Raw genomic sequence first — 23,346 nt, 5'->3', positions numbered from 1 at the left:
CTCTTATTGTTTCTTGTTTGCCGATTTAATGAAATCTGATACTGCCAGAATCTTACTATTTATTTTATTTGCTCACAACATGCACCTGGAGCCTCATGCTGGAAATGACTTTATCCATCACACCAGACTTGTACACGGCTACACTGTCCTGTGGGTGGGGCTATCAGAAAGGCAAAGGGATAAAAAGAAAAAACCACACACACACACACACACACACACACACACACATCTACAACCACTGACACATCTTAACAAGAAAGTAAAAAAAAAAAAAAAAAAATACAGTGCTTGATATTGCCAATACAGCTTCTTCTGTTTTCCCCTTAAAACTCAGAACAAGTACACATTTACACATACAGTTAAAAAACAACTCACATAGCTTAACAATTTACTCACTGATACAGCTGGACATTTTTCTGGAACGACTAAATACCTTGACAGTTAATGATGAAAACTGACCCATTACATCAGTAGACTTTAGGCAGAACCTGTGGCTGCTGAACAATGTACAATACTACACGTAGCATACAAGAAATAAAGAGAGTAACCATAAAAAGTAATTGGATGGCATCACATAATAAGGACGGAGACATTTACCTACAGCAGAAGTGGTCTGAATACTGAAATCAAAGCAAGGATCAAGAAGTTACCCAGGTGTCATGTTTTCTGAAATTCGCACCAGTGTTTTAGGACTAGCACTATGTGACTGAATGCTGCTGAGCAGGGCACTGAAAACTGTTTACGCAGCAGGCCGACACAGATGTGAGCAGAGGTACTGGCTCTGAATCACGAAAGCTCATCCATCCAAATGCACCCAATATTCTGTAATGTTACCGACTGCCTCCGACACGTTCCTTTGGAAAGTCTAACGCCTTTCAATTAAAGTTCTGCTATCTAAGACTAGTTAAACCAAGACTTTTTTGTGCAGAGCAATCCCTGGTGAGATCATTATAAGTAAACAGCACCTCACCTCCTCAAGTGTGAAGAGAGTAATGGATTTTGACTCACTTTCTATTGGAATCTCTTAATCATATGCTGGGTCAATCACACTGCCGGTGCTGCTGCCCCAAAGCAAACACAGTCATGATGAACCTGATAAGAATAGTGGATAATTATATAAACTAATCAATAAGGCTGTCAGAATGACGGCAGTTTGCTCCTACAGTGCAGACCGCTCATGCTGAGCAATAGCTGCACTAGTGGCCAAAAAAGACTGGACAAACTGTTTTGAAAAATCAATCTTAATACATTCCACAAAGGAAAATATTTAAACTCCTCTTAACATTTCCTTCTCCGAAACTCTAAACATCTCTCTAAACATCTTTCTTCTCTAAACTTCTCTGTTTTCATTTAACATCTGAGCTTCTAACCATTAAAAGCTGAAATTCACGTAGAACAAAAAATTTAGTGACATGCAGAAAGTTATCAATAATCAAATATTTTTATTTTGCGGTAATATGATGATGGCAACATCTTGCATACTAATATGGAAAAGGATTAATGTTCTTTGTTTCCAGAAAGTTCCAGTAGATCCAGAACAAATTCATTCCAGGGGTTTGTAGTGCAGATTGAGGTATGGCTGCACAATTGTGTCTACAAGCTGACTGCAATTCTCCCCCTCTGATGGTGGTTTAAGGGCGTTTTCAGACCTTACGCAGCTCAGCCTCAGATTTGGGTTTCAATTTCTCAGCAGGTCGTTTTGCCACACCTAACGATACTGTACACCACTGCTCGTTCCGAGTACGTGACCCACAGACGTGAAAACAAAGTAAGGCAGCCGTGACGCAATGACAGTGATTTCCACATAATACACAGATCAGCAAAAGGGAAAACAAAACATTTTATTTAATTATTTTCATTGTAAGTGACATACAGCATCGGAGGAACAGCTTACTAAAGGAAAAAAAAAAAAACAAAGTTGTGTCAATTAAAACAATCTGGGGTTCTATTTACAGTGTGCAATTCTAAGAAGTTCCAAAGCAAAAGTAACTACAGCAGAGAACGTTCCCTTTCTTATGTAATCTCCTTGAGAAATTGTACTGCACTTGAATACAACATACGCTTGCGTGTCTGTGCACCGTGTCCATTTTATCCATCTTTAGTTCAAACTGGAGTCTCCTATTGTCCTGACCTGTAGGTTTAGGTTTACATGATGTAAGTGCTACCTGTGTATGGCCTTTATTGCATGTGATTTCAAAAAGCATCTTGGGCCTGTGAGCAAATGGAAAGCACTTGGCGTGCAAAGAGCTGTTAAATTACCGAGCGATGGCACTAATTTGGCTCCAAACCTGAAATGAATTCAAGTCTGGCCTGTAAAACTCTCCAAAAACCTGGTTTGAGCATCCAGGCCAGAGTGGACACTGAAACAGAGTCAGAGCTTGCGAGATGCGAACAACGACCATAGATCCACGAGTTCCGAAGGACACCTGGAAAGCAGACCACGTGCCCTGCCGGAGAGGACCAGTGCTCATGAATACAGATAGCGACCGCACAGCACCATCACCTCTACACACTCAATGGCCAGATAAGCATTTCCTTGCTGCTGAACTGTTCTGGGCATTGAACCATTCAGCAGAAAAAACCTAACAAACAGGCTGGAAAAAAAATATTAAGAATGTTCGTATGCGAGTTTTAGCCAAGTAGAGGAGTAAAAATGGGTGATGGTATAACTTTGAAACTGCAGAATTCACATCCTGCCAGAGAGGTACAGCCCACAAAAAAAACAGAGAACATTAATGACGGGCGTCAACTGAAAAAGGTAAAACCGAAAACAAACCTGGAGCCTCAAACTGGAAATGACTTTATCCATCACAACAGACCTGTATGCAGCTACACTGTCCTGTGGGTAGGGCTATCAGAAAGGCAGGGGGATAAATATACAAATGTACAATGACCATGACACAGTTTGACAACAAAGTTTAAAAATTAAAAATACAATGCTTGATATAACTTCTTCTGTTTTCCCCTTAAAACCCATAGCACGTTATATTAAATAAGGCACACATTTACACATACAATTAAAATTTGGCTAGTTATTATTCCTTTATTTACACACATAGCCACAAAGTTAATAATTGTAACAGCGGTCAATACTACATTAAAATAAAGGAGTAGTCCTTAAGCAGGTAGATGCTGCTTTTCAGTCTGGTATCTGGGATTTTCTTAAAGAAAAATGATCCTGTTTCTCAAAACCCCAAATGATAAATCTTTACTCGGGTTATTTTTTGTGGGATATTATTTGGTGCGCTGCCATCGTGAGCAGAAGGGGACTTGAACCTTCTGCAGTGTTCATAGCATACTAGTCGTGATTTGATCATCCCACTTAATAGACATTTTCTCATTGCAATAATTAACCACAAACCACAAATAGCGATACAATGAGTTGTGCAGCTTTCAGTGGGCAACACAACCTTGGATCTCCTCTTTCTACAAATGCAGGTGATACTGTTCTTGTCCATTGCTTCACTTCACATTTTCTTGTTTGACGGAGGTGGGAGTCTAGGTAAAATAACCACATGACTGTGGACCCGTGCTCCAGAGAAGCAACACAGACTACTCGTCCGCACCATGGGCATAGTGCGGCAGCATATGCGGGTTATTGCTCAGGCTCATTCGGGGACCTTCTGGCTGGAGGTATTGTGATTTGCTTCTGCTGACAGAGTTAGGCAACAGAAGAGCTGCCTCAAAAGAGATCATATAGATGTTCCAAGGGATACATATAATATATATGTATACGTATACATATACATGTACAATGTAGATATAAACACATATATATATACTGTATACACACACACACATGCATATATACATGTTATAAGGAGGATCGGTATTTTGTAGAAACTTTACAGTACAGTAACAGAGTACTGCAGTGTTCAGTGGTCATTGTTTCAAGTCCAAGCACATGGTCTTCTTAATTCCAAGTTCCAGGATATATAACTTTTGATGTTCTCGCTCTCCAGTGGTTTGGGCTGCATTGTAGAACATCACTAAAGGCAGGTTTAACCTAATCAGGGTAGCCTCTTTATCACTTGTCCCAGTCTATCACATTTCTATAAGCAGGTTGCACTCTATAAGCAATACCAATATGGTACAAAGACATTCACTGGATATGTAGAAAAGATGTTGCAGGGGTAACAACAAAACCCGTTAATTCCCAGGAGGTTGAATTTAAGGTTCACCTTCTCTTCAGTATCTGGGAGGCTTTTGGGGAAGAAGAGAAGACATCTTCCCACTCAGTAGTTGAATTTGCCCTGTGGATTTACGGGGGAGGTGGCAGGGATGAAGAGGGGCTTTGGAGGCACCTCAGGCTTGAGGGAGACGGTCCGGCGGACGATGGCGCTCCGGTGTACCTCAGGGTGCTCGCTGTAGCTGTGCTGACGTGTCAGGTAGCCACTGGGGATGAGGGGGTGGTGGACCTCACAGGCGCTGCCAGTGGAGTTCATCCTGGCCAGCAATGGTGGTGGTTGGTGGGTGCTGCGGTGGCTAAAGCTGTGTTGCCGTGGCACCACCCCTCCATTCGACATCTTGGATGCAGAGATCAAGGAGTGTCTCTGGGATGGATGGCGAGAGACCCTCTCGAGGGTTGACTGTGGAGGTGGCATGTCTGGTGGTACATCCATACGACGTGTCAGACTGTCCCTTGGTAACGTTGACGAACTGTAGTAAGGAGCAGATTCCGTTTCAGGGATGTGTGGCTGAGCACGATTTGTGAAAGCCATCTGGCTCCCATTAGTCGACATTGAGGATGTCAGTGCCGTTACATTCTTGCCCCCGGCAGTGTTGACATCACGAATGTGTTTCAGGAGCTCATCCAGAGAGGTGACATCAACCACCTTCTGCGAAAAGCTGGAGTAAGGCTGGCTCATTACACGCTCTGCATTTGGGATCTTGCGGTCATCCAGGTGGAGAGCACACCCTAGGGCCTGTCCATTAGTCAGTCCATGTGAGAAAGGAAAAACCTGTTGATGGAGCCCCGAGCTGGTTCGAGAGACACCCATACTGTGTGGCTTTGCATCCTTAGCATTATTGCAGTTCTGGTTTTTTTCCCATTGATTCCTGAAAGCTTTCATGCTCTTTATGGGCAACTCAGGAGTTGAGTCTGGGGTGGGCAAGCCTGAGAGCTCAGCACCGTGGTGATGTGGATGAGCTAATTCTCCTCCAACCATGGACCTACTATTCCTGCTGGAGTGATGCTCCTTCCCATTGGGAATGAATGACTTGTATAACTTAGGTGAAGACACCTCCAGTTTCTCCTCCTTGGACTGGCTGTCCAGTAGGCCATTGAGCCTGGCTAGACTGCGCAGGGAGAGGGCATGGGGGATGGGGGCCTCAGGGTCCTTATCAAGTCTCTTGGTTCTATGGACATTGTGGTTACAATAGCAAGAGACCAGGAACCCAGAGAGGAAGGCACCCAAAACAAAAGCTACAAGCACACAAGCAATGAGAAGTGTGTAGTGAACACTGTGGTTGGATTTCTCTGGTTCAGGTAATCGTCGAACACCTAGGAGAAGGTCAGAGACAAAGACAATTACATTTTAATTTTCACAGCACAAGTTAACTTTTTTCGACTCGCTGTAAGAGCACATTTCCACTTTCATTTTGAAGTGGAATTATTTAAACTGATGATTTCTCCAAAATCAGCGGTAACAAAACTAGCTCTTTATGCAAGACTCACAAACAATGTGCATAGCTGCATGGAAGAGCTATTTGATGTCTCTTGAATGTGTTGCTTTTTTTGTTAATAAAACCAAGCAATGATCTTTCCTCTTGGGGACTGTGACTAAAACCTCACAAGCGTATGCCAGCTTTGAACAGTGAATTATGCACCAAAAGCAACCCTGCATCATTTCTTGAATTCATATTCAAGTCATCATGCACATCAAAAACAAACACCAAAAACTACATCTGCTACTTGTTATGAACACAGAATACGCATTAGCAAGATGACTAGCAGACAAAGAGCAGGGTCGGTCAGTGTTTTGATTTGGTTATTTCCAGATAGGCTGATTTTTTGCTTGAACACTTGACTGTTCACCATATTCATCAGGGTTAAATGGGCCACTTCTGGTGCTCTGTTAATCCTAGTTATGACCTTAAAACAAGCTAAAAGTGTGTTGAAACATGTACCGATCCAACGCCATTGACTACTTTGGAATGCTGGCATCGATCACAGCGTTTGGTGGTCTGAGGTTGTTGACCATAACACCCGATGTGTCAGTGTAGTGAGGGAAGAAGTAAAAAAGTCTTTTGTAAATACTCCTATAAATAGACAGAGTTTCTTTCTCCATCTGTATGACAAACTGTGTAATTCATTTTAGCAAGTAGGGGAGCTGTAACGGTGAGAATTAAAGATGTCGCAAATGACTGGGTGTTAAGACTAATTTCCTCATACAGCACAGTGACGCAAGCTAGACAATGGCAGATCCTAAAGCAAGGATACCTGACAGGTTTTTTTTTTTATGTTGCATTTTGTAGTCTGGCTTTGAGGTCTTAGGGAGACTGAATAGTACAGAGCTGTGACTCCTGAAGCTGGAACTGAAAAATCGCTCGGGATTTGTGACACATTGAGCTCAGAACACTTAATCTCCCTTCTAACATCAACAAAAAACTGGGAATTGTTCTGCAGAGTGTCAGGTCCAACTTAGGTTCAAATGAGAGATAGAATAAGGCCTGTTCTTTTTTCCAAGTTATTATTTTTTTCTAAACAGCTAAGGAACTTTAACCGGGACCATATTAACATAAATTGCCCAGTTTTGTGCTCTAGGATAACTTACTTATCTGCTCTGGATTCTTTTTCTTAGCTTGCAGCTATACATAATGTCTGTAATGATCAGTAAGAGCAGGGACAGTTTGAACATTTGACCTTCAGTCAGTCTTTCATGCTGATGTCAAGTAGAAAAGCTACTGTAACAGTTACACTTCCCACTCAGCCCCCCATTGCTGCTCCTGTCCATTTCTGGCCAGTAAAGAACTCATGACTCTATTAGACATGTTCCAATTTATTTCATCGATGGCAACTAGCTGTGTGCAACCTTACACATCAATCATTGATTTAGCTGTGCTCAACACCATGCCAGCTACCTCGACCTGACGTATTTAAACTAAATACATTACAAAATTCCTTTTGGGCAAATTAACAGTCTGTAATCAAATGTTACCACTCACAGTGGGCTAAATAATGCTGAATGACATTTTGGTACGTTGATGTTTTTGAACATCACTTTTAATGACAAAATTAAACCTGACCATCAGTCTATGTAATTGCTATCAATAATTATAATGTTACTTTGCTGAAATTTCATTATTAAACTTAATTAAAAATAATCTGAAAAGAGCTACAGTGCCCAAAAGTGTTCTAAGCAAGGCATATTTGCCTTTTCTTCTAAATGCATTTAATGCTGTTACAATAGTCTCCTTTTTCTTTTTATAATTATTAATATGCCATTTAAGTCACAACTGTTTACCTGTTCATACTGCTGAGTACTTGTACTTGTGCAATTGAGGGCAAGTGCCTTGTTCAAGAGTACTACAGGAGTGCTGGTAGCTGCATTAGAATGGGCAACGTTCAGGTTAAGTTAAAGTCCCTTCCTGCTGCATGACCTTCTGGGGTGACTCTTCATAGCAGCCCCCAACTCTGCACCACTGCATTATGTTTCCATACGCAATAATTTATTAAAGAGTCACCCACTCACTCCATCATCTGTTGAATCAAACACCCCAATGGCAAGCCTGAAAATCCTTTACAACAAATACTTTAGATTGATGCATGGCTTGTCTCACCATTTCTACGTATTATTTTTTTTGTATCATAAATTTTTGTATAACTTGAATAATGCAGTCTGTTGTTTATTATTTCATTTATGGTAAGTGAGATTTATGACTGAAATATTTTGAATCTCTTGAAATGAGTATAAGCCTGCAAGTTGACACCATCTGCATGTTTACAACAGTTTGAGGGTTCGAGCCAGTGCGAAAGTTTCCAGTTTCAACTCATTGGTGTCTGTTTTACTCTCCATTGTTTTCCCAGTATCATTCAGTTCATCTGTTGATTAATATAGCCATAATGTGTTAATTACAGGGACATACACTGAAGGCGTTCGTAGGTCCGCTAAAAGGTAAACAGACAGATGGGCTGGGAGGAAGAAAGAGACATAGCGTATGAAGAACAGACTGCGTGGGAGAAAGAGAGGGACAGGCAGTGACTGACAGTTTGTCAGGCTGGCAAGTTTAGGCTAATTTTCCCTGAAACAGCTGCGTTTTGGGACGTAACAGTTCCTCTCAGTACTTTGATAGCTCCCCAGCTTCTACGCAACAGAAAACCATTAAACCTTGTGAGTTAAAAATAACAACCTTATGTAATTCAGCAGAAAATGCAGGATGATCAGTGTGAATACATTGTCTAACTGGAAATGTGGTGTAGAAGAAGAGTAGGAAGCTTTTTCACCATGGTTTTCATTTGTTAAGTTTCTTGTAACCAGAGAGGTCTTAGAGCACATGGGAAACAACACACACACACACACACACACACACACAGAGACAGACAGACGTGCAGCCAAGATATAGTAGCATGTCTGAGAGCTGAGAAAACAAGGTGTCTTTAAAGCACATCTGTCCCTCAACCTGTTATGATCATTTCCAATATCATGGTGGTGTCCTGTGTCACCTCCAGGCTGCTCAGTATTGGTGTGTTCAGAAGATTCAGCAGTGTATGTGCATCACAGCATTTCATCACAAGGAGCCTGCATCGGATGACTACCAGAAAGAGTTCAAAAAGTAGCAAAAGGAGATATTGCACTGGGGAAAAATTACACTCATGAGGGATGTGATATGTACGTGCATGAGTCCTGCATGAAGACAGGTGGAGAATGGTTGCCATTCCATGCTGTGGATCTACAAGGAAACATCTAGAAAAAGGTGATTCTCTCTATGTCCATAACATGACACATGCAAGCCAGCTCAACAGATCTACAGGTATGGTGTCTAATAGCTTTTTGCCATAGTTTTCTTTTTCTGCTGCTCTCTCCTCTTTTTTTAGCAGCAGCTTCCTGGATTAAACAAAACATTTGGTGTGGTGCAGGAGGTTGTTTTTTGCTCTTTCTGTCAGAGTTGGAGTTTCCTGCACTGCCTCATTAGCTTCTGCTTTTACCTGGCCAAGAAAACAAGATAATTGGTGTAATAGCTCATATTTCATTCAGCTGTGCTACGAAATGGCTGTAGGCTATACAGACAAGCTAAATTCAGATTAATTTCCTACTGTGGATGAAAGAACAGGACCACATGATCCCTTTAGCACGTCAAACATTTCTGATGTGAAATGTGGGTTGGATCCCTGCATCTTTTCAAATATACGTAGGCCTCAAATGATCCCACACACATATAACACAAAAACACTAACAGAGTATTTGAAATAATTCAGCTATTATGAACAATTTGTTTCTATACTAATAACAGACTTGCTTATGTTAACACTACTTTTGTATATGATCTGACCATTTTGTTTCTTAAAGGAACAAGATGAATAGTTTACCCTAAGAAGGAGCCACATAGATTGAGAGTCAATGTGTTCATAATGTTTATAACGTTCATTGAGTTGGATACCAATGTGTCGCCATATCTACCCTTGGGGCGTGCATTATTTTCTGCAAGTTTTCCTCCTATCCAATAGCAGACTACCTTCTTATGAGTGAAATGAACTGCTTGCATGGTGGCACATAGTAGTTAGTTTCAGATTCAGACTCACGGAATCTGTTAAAGCTGTTAGAAGCAACAGACAGGTAGATGGGTTAAATAAAAAAAGATGATAATTTTTGACAAGATGACAGGGTTATATTAGTCTGACCCACAGCAAGGCAGATTAACTGGGAGCAATCCTCAAACACAGCGCCACACCCACAGGGACCAGCGACACCAAGGGGAGCAGGGTTCTGAATAGGACTGTATGTGGACGAGCGCACTGAGAGTCTAATGCACCTGTGAGACACAACGACTCGGGCATTGCTGCCTCAGGTGAATGCTATTAATTATATTAACATTATTTTACGCGAATAATCTATAGTACAGGCAACGGCTAACTGAAGCTGACTGAGCGAAAGCTTTGTTAGTCTCCATTTGCTAAATCTGAAGGACACGAACTACGAGACAACTTTCTTCTAAGTTACAAATAATTAAACAAACGGATCAAACAGTAGCACAGCTAAATCTGCTGTATAATGGCATAATGTAGTGCTTGCTTCAGAACAATACATACCTTGTTCATTGGTGTATTGTAATAATGACCCTAAATGTCTCTGCATTCTCCTATTGTTCTATTGTTTTTGTTTGGTAGTTCTGAGGAGAGAGGGGTTCTTCCTTCTCCTTTCTCAAGACCTAATGAATTTCAGAGCACTTCTTGTTTGCTCGGGTATCAATTTGTCTGCTTTTTCTCTTCGGACAAATGAACTGCGAACCACCTGTATCATCTATCTGTTCAGTCATGCCACGAACCTCAGGAATGACCCGTTTACAAAAGGGAAACAACTTCCCCACATGTTCCATGTTGACCGGGAAAAACTAATGAAAGAAGACACGGAAGACGGGCTAATCATAATTTTATGTTGAACATGCCTATCTGTAACACTTCTAGCTTTACGAAAGTGTAGCAGCACTTAATGGTAATGTACTGTTTATCAATTACCACTAAAGCATCCTTTAATACATGCGGTATCACTGTCCTGCTATAACTAAAACGCTAAATAAGCTGGCAGCAGTTCAAAAATCTGACTATTCATATGTTTAATTTTCACTTGACACTATGGCATATCTTTGTATTACTGAAAACATAAATCCTGATGCAGTAAAGCAGCTGCACTTGCTAAAGCAGGTTCATGGCATTGCATGGTATTAAGAATTTGTTTCCGTATAACCATCCTGAGAACGATGTTAGACGTTATGATTCATTTAGCTACTTCAGATAAATATTCATCAGTATAACTGGATTGTTAAAAATATGTATTTAAATTACACAGTACACTTCACCTGAGATTTCAACTAGAAATCATACACTTTCTTAAGCACTGGAACACCTGCTGCAGTCATGAGCTTGTTTCAGGTTAAGCTTTCAGACGTCTGTAAACGTCAGCGAGCAGCAGTGGTGAGCGAACCTACCCCTGAAGCTGCAAAATGAGGTAAATCGAGTGTTGAGTGGCACTGATGCCAACACTGCTCCCTGATCCACTGCATCGCCGCTCTGATTGCCTGAGCCGTGGCAACACACTGGAACGTGCAGAGCTGCTCGATTGCGAGCCTTCCGAAACGTGCTCCCTCATCTGCCGCTAAGCTGCCACTTACTTACTCATCGCAGGGTTTCTCCTCACTTGAGACTGAATGGCTCATCACGCCTGGCGTGAGGCTGTCTGCCTAAATGTGCCTCCAACTTAAGACTCGTGCACTCTCCACAACTTGCATGGATCTCTGTAATGCTGTAATTGAATGGCTTTGCGAAGTTACTGCATATTCAGCCAGCAATCGCACCCTGCGTAGTTGTGTACTGTGAAATAACGATGAGATGAAGACCGGATCTCTTTCGTCGGAGCTGCTGTCAGATCATCTGGGTTGGTGGGAGCATGAAAAACTGCTGTGTTTTACGTAATACGCTTCATTTTTTTATCACTTCCTGTGGCTCATGTAATTAATGGTCCCCCCCCATTATGGACAGTATAATTAAACACATAAATGTATAATATACGCTTAGTTACACAACATGGAAGTAAATGTCAGCTTAATTTATTATTAAAAACCTTATTTTATAAGCCTTATAAATATGCCTAAAAGCAGCACGTGAACGGGACTAATTGCCATGATTTTCAATCAAAAAGTGAATGTTTCTTAAATATTTAAAATCACAGATACCACTGGGAGAATGCATTATTGGAGTTGCAAGCCTACAGTATGCTCACATAATTTCCCTAGAAAGTGGAAAACTACCAATAAACAGACGGGTCAGTGCCAGCTATGTTATTTGCCTTATGCATAAACAGCAGGATTAGTATAAGCCTTTGCATGAATCTACAGAAAAGCTATTAGGCCCACAGTGCGATCCAATACAGCGCAAGTTAAACCTGACATATGAAAGCGACAGCGGGCCCCTCCCTTGCGCCCCTCCGCCTTACCCTCCGTCTCCACACTGACTGCGTCCAAGTCAGGTAAGCCCTGTTCTCCCACAGGAGGGCGGTCATCCGGACCAGAACCTCTCTGTGAGCCAACTGTCACCTTTGGGAAAGCCGCCCCCTGATTGGTAGTGCTGGCACTTGTGGGTGTGGTCTTCCCTGTGATTACCGGGAGGGGCGACAAAGGGATCAAACAGTAAAATCCATTATAGGTACATAGCACAGAGGAAGAGGTTTCTGTGTGACCTGAAGCAACATCTCCACTGTCACTGACCAGACCACCTCACTAAATAGTCACTTGATAAACACAAATCCATAGCTGTGAAATAAAACACGTGAAGACCAGATAGGCGAGACAGACCGTAGGTCTAATGGTTACCGAAAGGCTTTGGTCAAGTGCCTTAAATGTCAGAAAGGCATTTAAGTTACAAGACCTAAACACAACTCTAGCAGTATTACATTAATTGGACATAAATCAAAACAATAAAGTTACTTTCTTCTTGGTACTGGTTACAAACCTGCACTTAACAGTCGCTAAAATGCTTTTTAAGGCGAAAACCATTTATGATTAAGACAGGCCTACATTTCCTTCCAAAATAATTTAGAAAATGGAGTTCAGGGGAGAATGGACATATCAGGGGGTGTGGTAATAACACCGTTTTAAATAAACCTTTCTGGTCCAAAGTGAAGAACTTCAACCAACCTAAAAATAAGACCTACTTGATTAGAGAACTATTTAGAGTCTCATTTCCCTTGTGTTCAACTAATAGTAATTCAAATACAAATTGTGCTACTGGGGCAACCTACAAAAGCTCTTAATCCCTGTGGTTCTTCCAGGACTTACACACTTCTACCCAGGTTGAATAACCAGAAACATGGACTAACAGACGGAACACTAATTTACCAGTTTGGTGTGAACTCAGTCATAGTAAGTCACTTTAGGATTAGCTAGTATTATTACTGGTAGGTCAAGACACTGACAAACACCTGACAACTGTTAAAGCAAACAAATGCTGGGATCACTTGCATTCATATTTCGAGATGGATCAAAACTGACCATGCTGTACAAATGTTTTAGCATTCATGATTCTGAATCAACTCCACACTTTAATACAGAGTATTAGGCTTTGCACTGCATTTTCAGTCAATAAATTTAAGTAAAATTAATTCTATTCTTGTCTGCCTATCCCTGGATCCAGTTTGCACCGCACGTTTCCGGAGTTGGACCACTGGGGGATGGACCAGATGTACTGCTGCCATAATGTGGGGCCTCAGCTCAGGCCAAACACAGCAGCTCAGTCACTCTGCCAGTTGATGGACGCGTCCTTTCGCATCGCCATCTGTGTCAGGCAAATTAAAACCCTGCATCAGGGGAGGCTGGGGCGGCTGGACGGGACAATTTTATTAGTTAATCCATTATGCCTTTTGTTTTCCCTGGCTTAAAACCAGAGCAAACTTGCAGAAGGCACCCAAGAGCCATTTGTGCGCAGTAGCATTCAATACAAGCTGGGATACCGGGAAAACATACTGTCTGTCAGCTGTGCTGTTTAGGTGCAAATTTAACATTCCTACGTCTTTGCAGGGACAGAGTAAATGCGCTCCGGATAGCTGATGGTGAGTGTTCTCATCCTGGAGTGTTCACAAACAGATATTGACGTAGGGGACACTTCACGGATGTGGAGTACGGATGGAGCTGCATTTCAGCACTGGCTTGAGAATGAGAGAGGAGCTGAATGACCTCGTATCCAATCAACTCCTGACAGTAACAAGCGTTATCCTGAACACAGACCTTTAGTGGTTGAAATTTTGGTATCCTAATAGTGCATCAGCTGACTCAGAGCTGGTTCTCAACATTAATTAAAAGGAATGCGATGGACAAGACAGTTTTCCATATGCCAGTTTGCCTTTTCCATCAAATAATTTATCTGAAGACAACACTACAATAAAGTAATACTTCCTGTTTGCTGTAACCATTGGGTTATCACATGGAAAACTCAATTCACAGGCTAATGTGAATCACACTACATTATTTCTTAGATTCTTCAACTCTACTGCCAAATTATACAAAACACTATAAACAGAATAATTCAGACTAATTGATTCAAGTTTTGCAAGCAATTTCTCTAACTTGTAAAAGTGCTACAAATTAATTTTATTTCCACTTCAATAATCACAATGAACAAGTGATATCTACAGCATTCAGGCTTATTATGAATATTTTTGGCAAGATTTTATCAGATTGCCGTCATAATGTTATTTTGACAGAGATATCATTGCTTTATGTTTAGCATGACTAGGAGTAATGAAAACTGACATGGTAAAAGGCACCCTATTGCAGAGGAATTAAGGGACTTGATAACATGGCCATTATTGTGTTTTTGATGTCTGCCTCTTTGACATCTTGGACAATGGCTCGAAGCTCTAGTATTGCAGGAAATTATAGTGCTGGAAGAATGTGCTTCAATTGCAAAGCCTAACAATAAAATTCAGATCTACCACAGTAAAAAAACACTACAGTACCTATTCTAGGATACATTTGCTGACCACTTTTAATGCCTTAGGGATGTTTGTTCTAGCTCCATCAAATGTCTCCTGCTTTTTGACAGAAAAAGCCATTATAAAGCCAGTTAATGGGTTATGAACTTTACAAAATCTAATTATTGAGTAGCTAAAGCTGTAAAATGGAACCAATTTGGAGCAGTGGTTTGGAACATATCAAAGGAGGCGTGGAAAAAATCTGTTGTCCTCACTCCATGAAAATATGGAGAACTTCTAGAGTGCAGGCAGTCGAGGCAGTGAAACCAAAAAGCTTCTTGCAGAAATACAATGAATAACTTGGAAACATCCAATGAATACTGACTGCTTGCTATTATACTGCATATTCATATTTAGCACCATGTTTTTGATCAAATGAGACTTATTCAGATTGAAGACTGAGCATGTCAAATTCATTTTCTACAATGCAAAAAAAATGCAAAAGAAAGCATTGTGATAAATTTGGCAAGAATATCATCTACAGGAGTGATAGTGAGTGAGTATGAGACGGAAGATGACACAAGGAATGGAAATACACACAGAAAATGGGAGCAAATGAGGATGAATAGAACTTCAGATGGCATACAGAACAAGCTTTACCAAAGCCCATACCAGACTCCAATCACACCAAAACTTCACCAGTAAATGCTTCTAAACTGAAAAAATGCATTTTACATATAACCTTATAACTTGTATGCATGTCTCTGTAGAATCTCATTCAATAATGATATATATACAGTATATATACACACACAGTATATATAATTTATACATATGTATGTATAGAGAGAGAGATAAAGAGAGAGTGAAAGAGAGCCTATATGCTGTAAATAAATCAGAAAAATTAGAAAAAAAAAAAAATCTACCTACCATAAGCCAAATCAGCAGCAGTGTTCTGCTTTCGTGTTGTAGCCTGGACATCTACAAATGAGGAAAGTAAAGATAAATCACCTGAAATACTTAAAAAAAACCACACAAAAGGCTAAATCATAACAGCCCAACAATATCAAGCAGCACCAGTTATTAACCTTAGATGAAGGCTGTGCTGAAATGACAAAATAAGGAGCACAATAAAAAGCAGAAGAACAAAAGGTCAGATGCTTAACTGCTTGTTTACCACATAAAGATATTTCAGCTGGGTGAAACTTTTAAGCTGGTATAAATGACATCATAATTTTAAATCCATGCAAAGAAGAACATTACGCTTTACAGCGCACGAAAGCAGAAAAATGAGTATTACATCAGAGAGGAATTTTTGAACAACTTCTTTTGAGAGAAGGAAAATACGGGAACTTGTGCCCCTGACTTACCAAGGCAGCTGCCTGGGAACTCGGTGCGGTCATTTTCGACATCTTGCTCAAAACCAGCCCTGAAAAACAAAATGAAATTCACATTATTAGCACATGTGCACTATTTGTGTCTCTGTTGACTGCCTGCTCCACTGTGATCAATATGAGGAGATCCTATCCTACAGTGCTTGTGCCAAGTGGCCAGTGTGTCACCCTGGACATGGCTGCAGCTTTGGCACCAAGCAGATATATGTCCAAATTGGTGGAAGCAAACTCTGTGGTAAAACGGCAAGATTATTAAGTCTAATAAAGGTCAGGGGAGAAAAACCGGGGTCCTTGTCTGATGGCGTGGCTGGTTACCGTTCACCATAGACACACAGACAGACAGACAGACGGAGAGAGAGAGAGAGAGAGAGAGAGAGAGAGAGAGAGAGAGAGAGAGAGAGAGAGAGAGAGAGAGAGAGAAAGAGAACGCGAGGACACGCTCACTGACTCTGCAGATGTCTTTGGTGTGACTGGGAGACGAAAGAAAAGAGGGAGCTGTTCGCCTCACCGACCAATGTTTACACCGTTTCCCAGAATCCCGCTCAGGTTTCTTTTTGTTAGCTGGGTTGTAGCACTTTCATTTGTCTCTCTACTTACTCTTTTGCAGCTGGTGATATCAAATTAGTCCCCCTCCGCATTTCAGTACTTTGATTTAGAGACCAGGATTGAGATCTTATATCCTATTACTCCCTTGAGGCAGACTTGTGGGGTGCAGGGTACTTCATCTCTGATGCAAATAAGCACATTGCTAAAGTGGAAGGCAGCAGTAGTAATTGAAATCCCTCTGGTAAACAATGGAATTGCTTGATGTTTAGAGAGCTGTCTCAATCAAGAGCGGTGTCACATAAACAAACGGCAACGCATTTATAGCTGATATTGACTGCTTCGACAATAGCAGAGAATAACAAAGGCACAGGGCCCATGACTAATAGAACAGTGAACGCTTTCACATCCAAACGACCGATCTCAAAGGCTGTCCCAACCATCTATTAGAAAGGTAAGTAAACAAAATGCCTTGTTTCATCCAGGCACTTTATCTGTCCTTGACACAAATGCAGGTTATTCAATTTTTTACCCATGGTGTACTCAATCATTCTGTCACACTCTTCTCTTATTATTCTGTTCCTCTCTTTCCATTAGCCCTGAGAAATGTGGGTTTGGCTGGAGCATAAACAAAATATATATATAAATGATTTTCCCTGCGATCATAACAGTATTTTTAAAGGAGGCATCTTATTTCACTCTATGCACATTGAACCCAACTCTGACCACCAGTAAAAAAGGGAATGTTGAGGATACACACACACACACACAAAGTGCCTACAACCGCTTGTCCCAAACGGGGTCGCAGCGAGCTGGAGCTTAACCCAGCAACACGGCGTACGGCCGAAGGGGGAGGGGACACACGCGGGACAAGACGCCAGTTCGTCGCAAGGCACCCCAAGCAGGACTCGAACCCAGACCCACCAGAGAGCTGGACCTGGCCAAGGCCTCTGCACCACCACGCCCCCCATGAGAAAATGTCTAAGTTCAATTAAAATAAATGAGTAATGAATAGATAACTTGTCAGGGTCCTGTCAGGAATTTTGAACTTTTTAAATAATTGGATAACATTAATGGATCTCTTTGTGTGTATGAGTGTCTGTGTGTGCGTTCTTCAAGGAAAAAAGTTGGTTTCCCCTGTATTCCCAACACTGCAGCAGGCGTTGTTCATCTTGCCTGTTTATGTTAGTATGAGACAGGAAACTGCAGCTCATTCCTGGATCAGCTGCCCCCTAACAGCAAGACACCTTCCCATAACCTCCATGGAAGTAAAGAACACAACCCTGGCAGTGGAGGTGACCAGGCCAGTGCGGCCTTTTATGAGCTGCTGCATCTGGATGCCTGTGTGGGCTCTTGTTCTGAGCATTTCACACCATTTTACCTCATTTGAACAGTCAGAGATAGGTGCTAATATGGCTGTTTGCCTACTTTGGCCTTTCTGCTTCTTTTGTTTGATTTGTATGAGTGTCTGTATGTAGTAACGCTACATAAATCAAATCTCCCTGCAATTCACATTACTACCTTCTCAGCATTCCGTGAATTCCGCTACACGCTGGTGTGGAAAGTATGGCAATTCAGCTGGGTGACTGCATGAACGGAATGCAATAATTCACAAAAATGGATTCAATACAAGGAGATGATTCAATACAAGGAGATGAATTGTAGGGTCCACCTCCAGGGCGACCTCACAAAATGTCAGATGTTGGTTTACTCCCCAAGTTTGCAAAAAGAAAATTGGCACGCAAGGCGGTTTAGAATCCCATCATATATTAGAAAAACAACAACAGTAAAAGGTGTGGTTGTGGAGAAGCTAAAAAGAAGTGAAATAGTGCTTTTTTTCCTTCCTCAGACAGGCGGAGTGGTACACAGGTTGTGATTGAAATCCACCCAGCTGAACATTGCTTTCGATTACATGCAACAGGGCAGAAAGAGAACAGGAGCACGAGATTGACTGGCCTTTAGCATCCACACTCCCTGCTTTCTGGGCAGCCAAGTGATCAATAGTTCTTAGTGTCAAATGGCTTCTTTCCAGTTCATAAGAATGGATAAATAAATTACATATGGGTCATTTTGATCGATACCTGTATTTTTTTCCTCTCTCTAGGAACTGTGTGCTACATACAGAAAAAAACATTTTTCCCCCAACATCAGTATAAAGACAACCATCTTTTCAGTTATAAATCTGTCACAGAAATTTTTAACAGAACTCATCTACTGAAACTGCTTTTCTTAGGGATCAGCATGAAGTCCTGTCACCCAATAACTAAAGCTATAGATACTTTGCATCTCACAGGCATCTGATATTAAGGATTTACATACTTGAACCCAGGAGCCACAGTTGCGCAGCTCCCTGTCTTCAACCAGATGCAGTAGGGGTCACGAGAGGCCAGGCAGTTCCTGGAAGACAACACCATGGAGACTCCTTGAAAACCATGATGAAAAAAAATGGAAACTGCATTGATAACCGTGCAAAGCGGGAAAGGACACGGAAACGATGTCAGTTGAAATGGCAAGCATCAAGTCATGTTGTTTCACAAACAGGACTCCCGTTTAGGACCGAGCACAAGTGGATCGCAGCGGCAGCTATGGTGCCTCCAGTCAGCCATTTTTCTGACAGCCCCAGGCGTACGGGCCAGGGGCAGCCTAGGGATCACTGTCACGCACCCGGTGACAGCCGAGCCACAGGCATTGAGGGAGGGGGCCTGAGGCAGATTTTCAACAGAGGCACTGCTGACTCTCATCTTCTAACAGCGCCATCTCTTCTAGCCCTAATATCGATCATGGAAGCTTCATTCCACCTCTTCCAGGAAGCGACAGCGACAAGAAGCTGAGCCAATAGGGTGCTACTCTACCATGGCGCATGGGAGAAATGGTTTCCCCTTTTTCTACATCTCTCTTGAAGTGAGAAAATTGGGACTCCTCACCTGGATGGCTTGCACAGCAGCTGGGAGCAATAACAGTGTAACTGCAAAATTTTCTTACTTCAGTTTGAGATCATGCTGATCATACATCAGGCTACAGTAAATGGATGAAAGCATGTTATTTCTGCCATATGGAATAGAAGAAAAAGCAAATATCCATAAAACATTCCACTGTTGTGAAACATTTTCATTACTGTTAAGTCTCTTGGCTTGCGAAAGAACTTTTTCATTCATATTTACTTAGTGACCAATACAACGTCCAGCAGACCAACAACAGAAAATAAAGTTACCATGACAACAAGACAGGGCACAGCTGGTAGCGTAGTGCTTAGAGCTGCTACTGTCAAAAACAAAGGCAGCAGGTTCAAATCCCACCTTCAGCTGTAGCACCCATGAGCAAGGTACTTACCCTGAATTGCTCCAGCAAAATTACCCAGCTATATAAATGGCTGAAGAGTTCTAAGTAGCTTAACATTATACGTCGCTTAGGAGAAAAGCATCAGCTAAATGAATAGACGTAATGTAAACAGCAGAATCCCCTATAATAACTTGGATGCACTGGACTTCAAAAGAAACTCAAAGAACTAACCTATCTCCATAAAATGTATTCCATCCATCCCATGCTTGTTACAGAGAAATTATGTGTGAGCGTTTCTTTGTTACATATGAGAGAGACCGAAAGGACTGCAACTAGTCATAACTTCATTAGGGCCAAATGAGAAGCTGTGGAACTTACTGCAGCTATAAGGCTGATCTCTCTCGTTGGTACCACCAAGTGATCATCGCACCCTAATCCTGCTGCGGAGTGCAATGTTCTGTTCTCAAGGTGCCTGGTAATGGGATTTTGATCCGACTAACAAGGGAGCGTGCCCACCACTCTTCCACGCCTCTGCTCTAAGATCTGTTTATAGCTGGCCTCTGTCCAATCAGATGGACTAAATTTGTGCAAAAGTGTAGAAATCAAGAGACTTTCATTGAACTAAAAAGAGAAAGCATAATAAATAACAAGCTGTAATTATTTGAGGAAAATTGTAAGCAGAAGTCATGATTCAAGATATAAAGATTCAACGTGCTCTCGTACAGTCTTGTACAAAAAAAGCCAGCATAAAGATATTTAAACGTTATCTAGCATATATTTTGCACTGCTTGCAGAAATCAAGACATCTGCAGTAAACTCTTTGTTGAAGAGACCTCGGGCAACAGACAGGGATTTAGCTACTCAGTGTAACGTGTGCATGTAATATAGAGATGGATCATAAACACAGACACAGGTGCACACAGTGAGGTGGCTCACTTCTTGCAGGTGCCATAATCCACACAGCGGCTAAGGGGCACACGGATGACACAGCTGGAGAAGGCTACAAACAGGGCATGGTGGTCCCGGTCCAGCTCCAGCCCCAGGACCCGCTTGTCCTCGCCACGTATGTTACACCTGCATAGAAGAAGGGGGTACTGTGAGAAGTAGCCATCCTGTCAAAGCACGTGTACGATGGTAAGAGAAGAAAGATGTTATTGCTTCAGCAAAGACAAACAGTGTTGATTTTATTTTAATTGTTAAGGGGAAAGCAAAATGGGACAGGCGGTTTTGGGGTTAAAGCCCTAGTGGTGGCAGAACCCAGAAGACTGCACTTTTAGCCAAACCTTATCTGAGATCAATCAGGATTAAGCAGTCTAACTGGGGTAAGGGAAGGTCAATTTATTGTAATTTGATAGCCTGTGGAAAGAGACTAATGAACAGTTTCTGCATTCCAGATAAGGTGCTCACTTAGCCGGGTTATAAACATCGATGTCTTCCAGGAGCTGGGTGCTGAAAGAAGCGTTGGGATGGGTGCTAGCCAACACCTTGAGCACCCGGCCATCCTCCGAGCCTAGGAAGAGCACAGTCTGGTTTTTGTAGGGCCCGGCAGATGTGTCCACAGCTATCTGGGTTAGCTTGAACCTGGAGAAGGAGGCGATGTGGGCACATTCAGAAATTCACATCTCAACTCTGGCAGAGCTAATAGAGCACGACGGACCTGTGAATTCTTACAGTTACCGTGGCTGTCGTTTGTCCTGAAAATTCTGTACTATCAAATTACCTGCTCTCGGACAATTCCTGTGCATCTTAGTCAAAGTCCTGCATTTTACCAATACATGTCTGCAAGGGTTTATTGTTATTTTCATTCTTTGCTTAATTACTCAAAGATGAATTTTACTCCAAGAGGAAAGAGAATAGGACTGGTGTTCTGAAAAAAGATATGAAACAGATGTGCAGTGGCGTCCTGTCTGGACCGTCATTGTCAGCCGTGACAGTTTTTGGAATTTCTACAGTGTGAGGTACGACAGCTGGCCTGCCGTCTGGTGAGATGGGCAGTGTGCACTTCGCTGCTCCAGACATAGGTATTATTTTTGTTAATTCACAGAACAGGCCCACGTTGCAGTGGCATTCAAGCGTGAGGCACAGCCATGGGAGGTCGTCTCAGCATGAAAGAGAGTGTCGGAGGTGGGTCTTACCTGCTGGTGGTTCGAGTGAAGCATGGCCGGTTGTTGACCGAGGGCACAGCCTCATCCATCAGTGGGTAGGACTTGATGAAAGCCAACATGTCATCAGGGAAGGAGGTGGAGGACTTGTAGGAAGCTGCAGGGCCATCGCCTGCACAGGATCCTGGCCTGCAGGGAAGAGGAAAATATACTGTCTGCAGATTTACAGTGGAAGCCAGTGTCTATGTCATGATAATAAGTGGGGGAAAAAATCTAATTTCTTGACCTTCGCTACAACTCCAGCTGTATCTTCTCATTCTCACATCAGCCGAGCTTTAAGTTATATCACTGAAACCTTAGGTTGATGACCCTCCACTTACGGGCTAAAAACCTGTCACTGAAAATAATGATACTAACTGAGCTGAAGGTCCTAATACCTATCATAAGGTTTGGATGTTTAGACAATCGACCCTTCACATGACCCTCTCACCTGGGCTTAGGAACCTGCTCCTCAGGGACTGGGGTCCATGCAGACTCGCTGCTCCTCTGTTCTTTGAACTTCCCGTTGAAGGCCTTTTCGATGTCGTCCATGTAGAAGGCGCACACTGCAGATCCTGTAATGCTGCAGGATGCATACACACGGATCTCAGACAGGACCTACAACCGTGCTCATCGTGACTGTGGAAGCGCTGCACTGTGTTTGTGTACAATACACATGTAAACAATATCTTACTGTGAAAATATTTCACTCTGATGTTATTTACACTGTCAATTATGTCCTCAGCTAGATGAACCAGAAATAATTTGCGAAAGCAAAGAAGATCCCTCTCCAACTGAGCTGGCATGGCGGTGTTCAGCAGGTCAGCTGACCTGTTGACCTGCGTGGTGAAGACTCCCACCACAGTGGGCCTCTGGTTGATCTGCAGCACGTTGGTCAGTGACTGTAGCACATCAAAGTAGAAGAAGGAGTCGCCCGGCACGGAGCAGTTGAGCCGCGCCTTCAGGAAGGAAGTCCAGTAGCGCTCCAGCACTCGGGGAGAACCGCCGTTGTCGTTCTTACACACCCGGGCCACTCGAGAAAACACCACCTGGACACAGATGAGGGACAGAGGACACACATGAGCTGTATGAAGGAGAGGCTTTTTTTTAACTTTTAAAATTTTTTTCAAGTAAAGTTTTAAACAGGCATCGGTTTGGGTTTTTTTGCACATAGACACTTACCTTGCCTAGAGCAGTGTATTCCACTGCAATCTCGCTGAAGAAGAAGTAGACATAGTTCCCATACTCGATTGCATGGAGGAAATGGGGCTCTGAGAAAGAAAAGAGATAAAAATAGAATGCCCATTTTAAAAATAACAAATAGATGAAAAGTAAACAAGGCACATACTGTTCCAGGAAAGTTGGTGG

At 42.1% G+C, this 23,346-nt stretch overlaps 1 protein-coding gene across 3 annotated transcripts in view; it reads right to left on the bottom strand.

Moving 5' to 3' along the window:
- Nucleotides 1–1,881: 1,881 nt before the first annotated feature.
- The window catches only part of LOC108941907 (semaphorin-6D-like), a 102,251-nt gene continuing 80,786 nt past the window's right edge, over nucleotides 1,882–23,346 (bottom strand). For 2 of the 3 annotated variants that reach the window (XM_018764820.2, XM_018764821.2), the window contains exons 11-21: nucleotides 23,161–23,249; nucleotides 22,810–23,027; nucleotides 22,430–22,561; nucleotides 21,973–22,128; nucleotides 21,245–21,418; nucleotides 20,774–20,911; nucleotides 18,878–18,955; nucleotides 15,992–16,050; nucleotides 15,552–15,602; nucleotides 12,150–12,305; nucleotides 1,882–5,503 (exon numbers count right to left, since the gene is read on the bottom strand). In XM_018764820.2, coding sequence (XP_018620336.1) covers nucleotides 4,236–5,503; nucleotides 12,150–12,305; nucleotides 15,552–15,602; nucleotides 15,992–16,050; nucleotides 18,878–18,955; nucleotides 20,774–20,911; nucleotides 21,245–21,418; nucleotides 21,973–22,128; nucleotides 22,430–22,561; nucleotides 22,810–23,027; nucleotides 23,161–23,249 — 2,519 coding nt within the window. In that variant the 3' untranslated portion in view covers nucleotides 1,882–4,235. The remainder of the gene's footprint in view (nucleotides 5,504–12,149; nucleotides 12,306–15,551; nucleotides 15,603–15,991; nucleotides 16,051–18,877; nucleotides 18,956–20,773; nucleotides 20,912–21,244; nucleotides 21,419–21,972; nucleotides 22,129–22,429; nucleotides 22,562–22,809; nucleotides 23,028–23,160; nucleotides 23,250–23,346) is intronic. The other variant, XM_018764823.2, reaches the window with a different exon arrangement.

The sequence above is a fragment of the Scleropages formosus genome, chromosome 18 (assembly GCF_900964775.1).
Source record: "Scleropages formosus chromosome 18, fSclFor1.1, whole genome shotgun sequence".
NCBI lineage: Eukaryota > Metazoa > Chordata > Actinopteri > Osteoglossiformes > Osteoglossidae > Scleropages > Scleropages formosus.
Note: the sequence above shows the minus strand (reverse complement) of the source record. Positions and strands in the feature narration are given on the sequence as shown.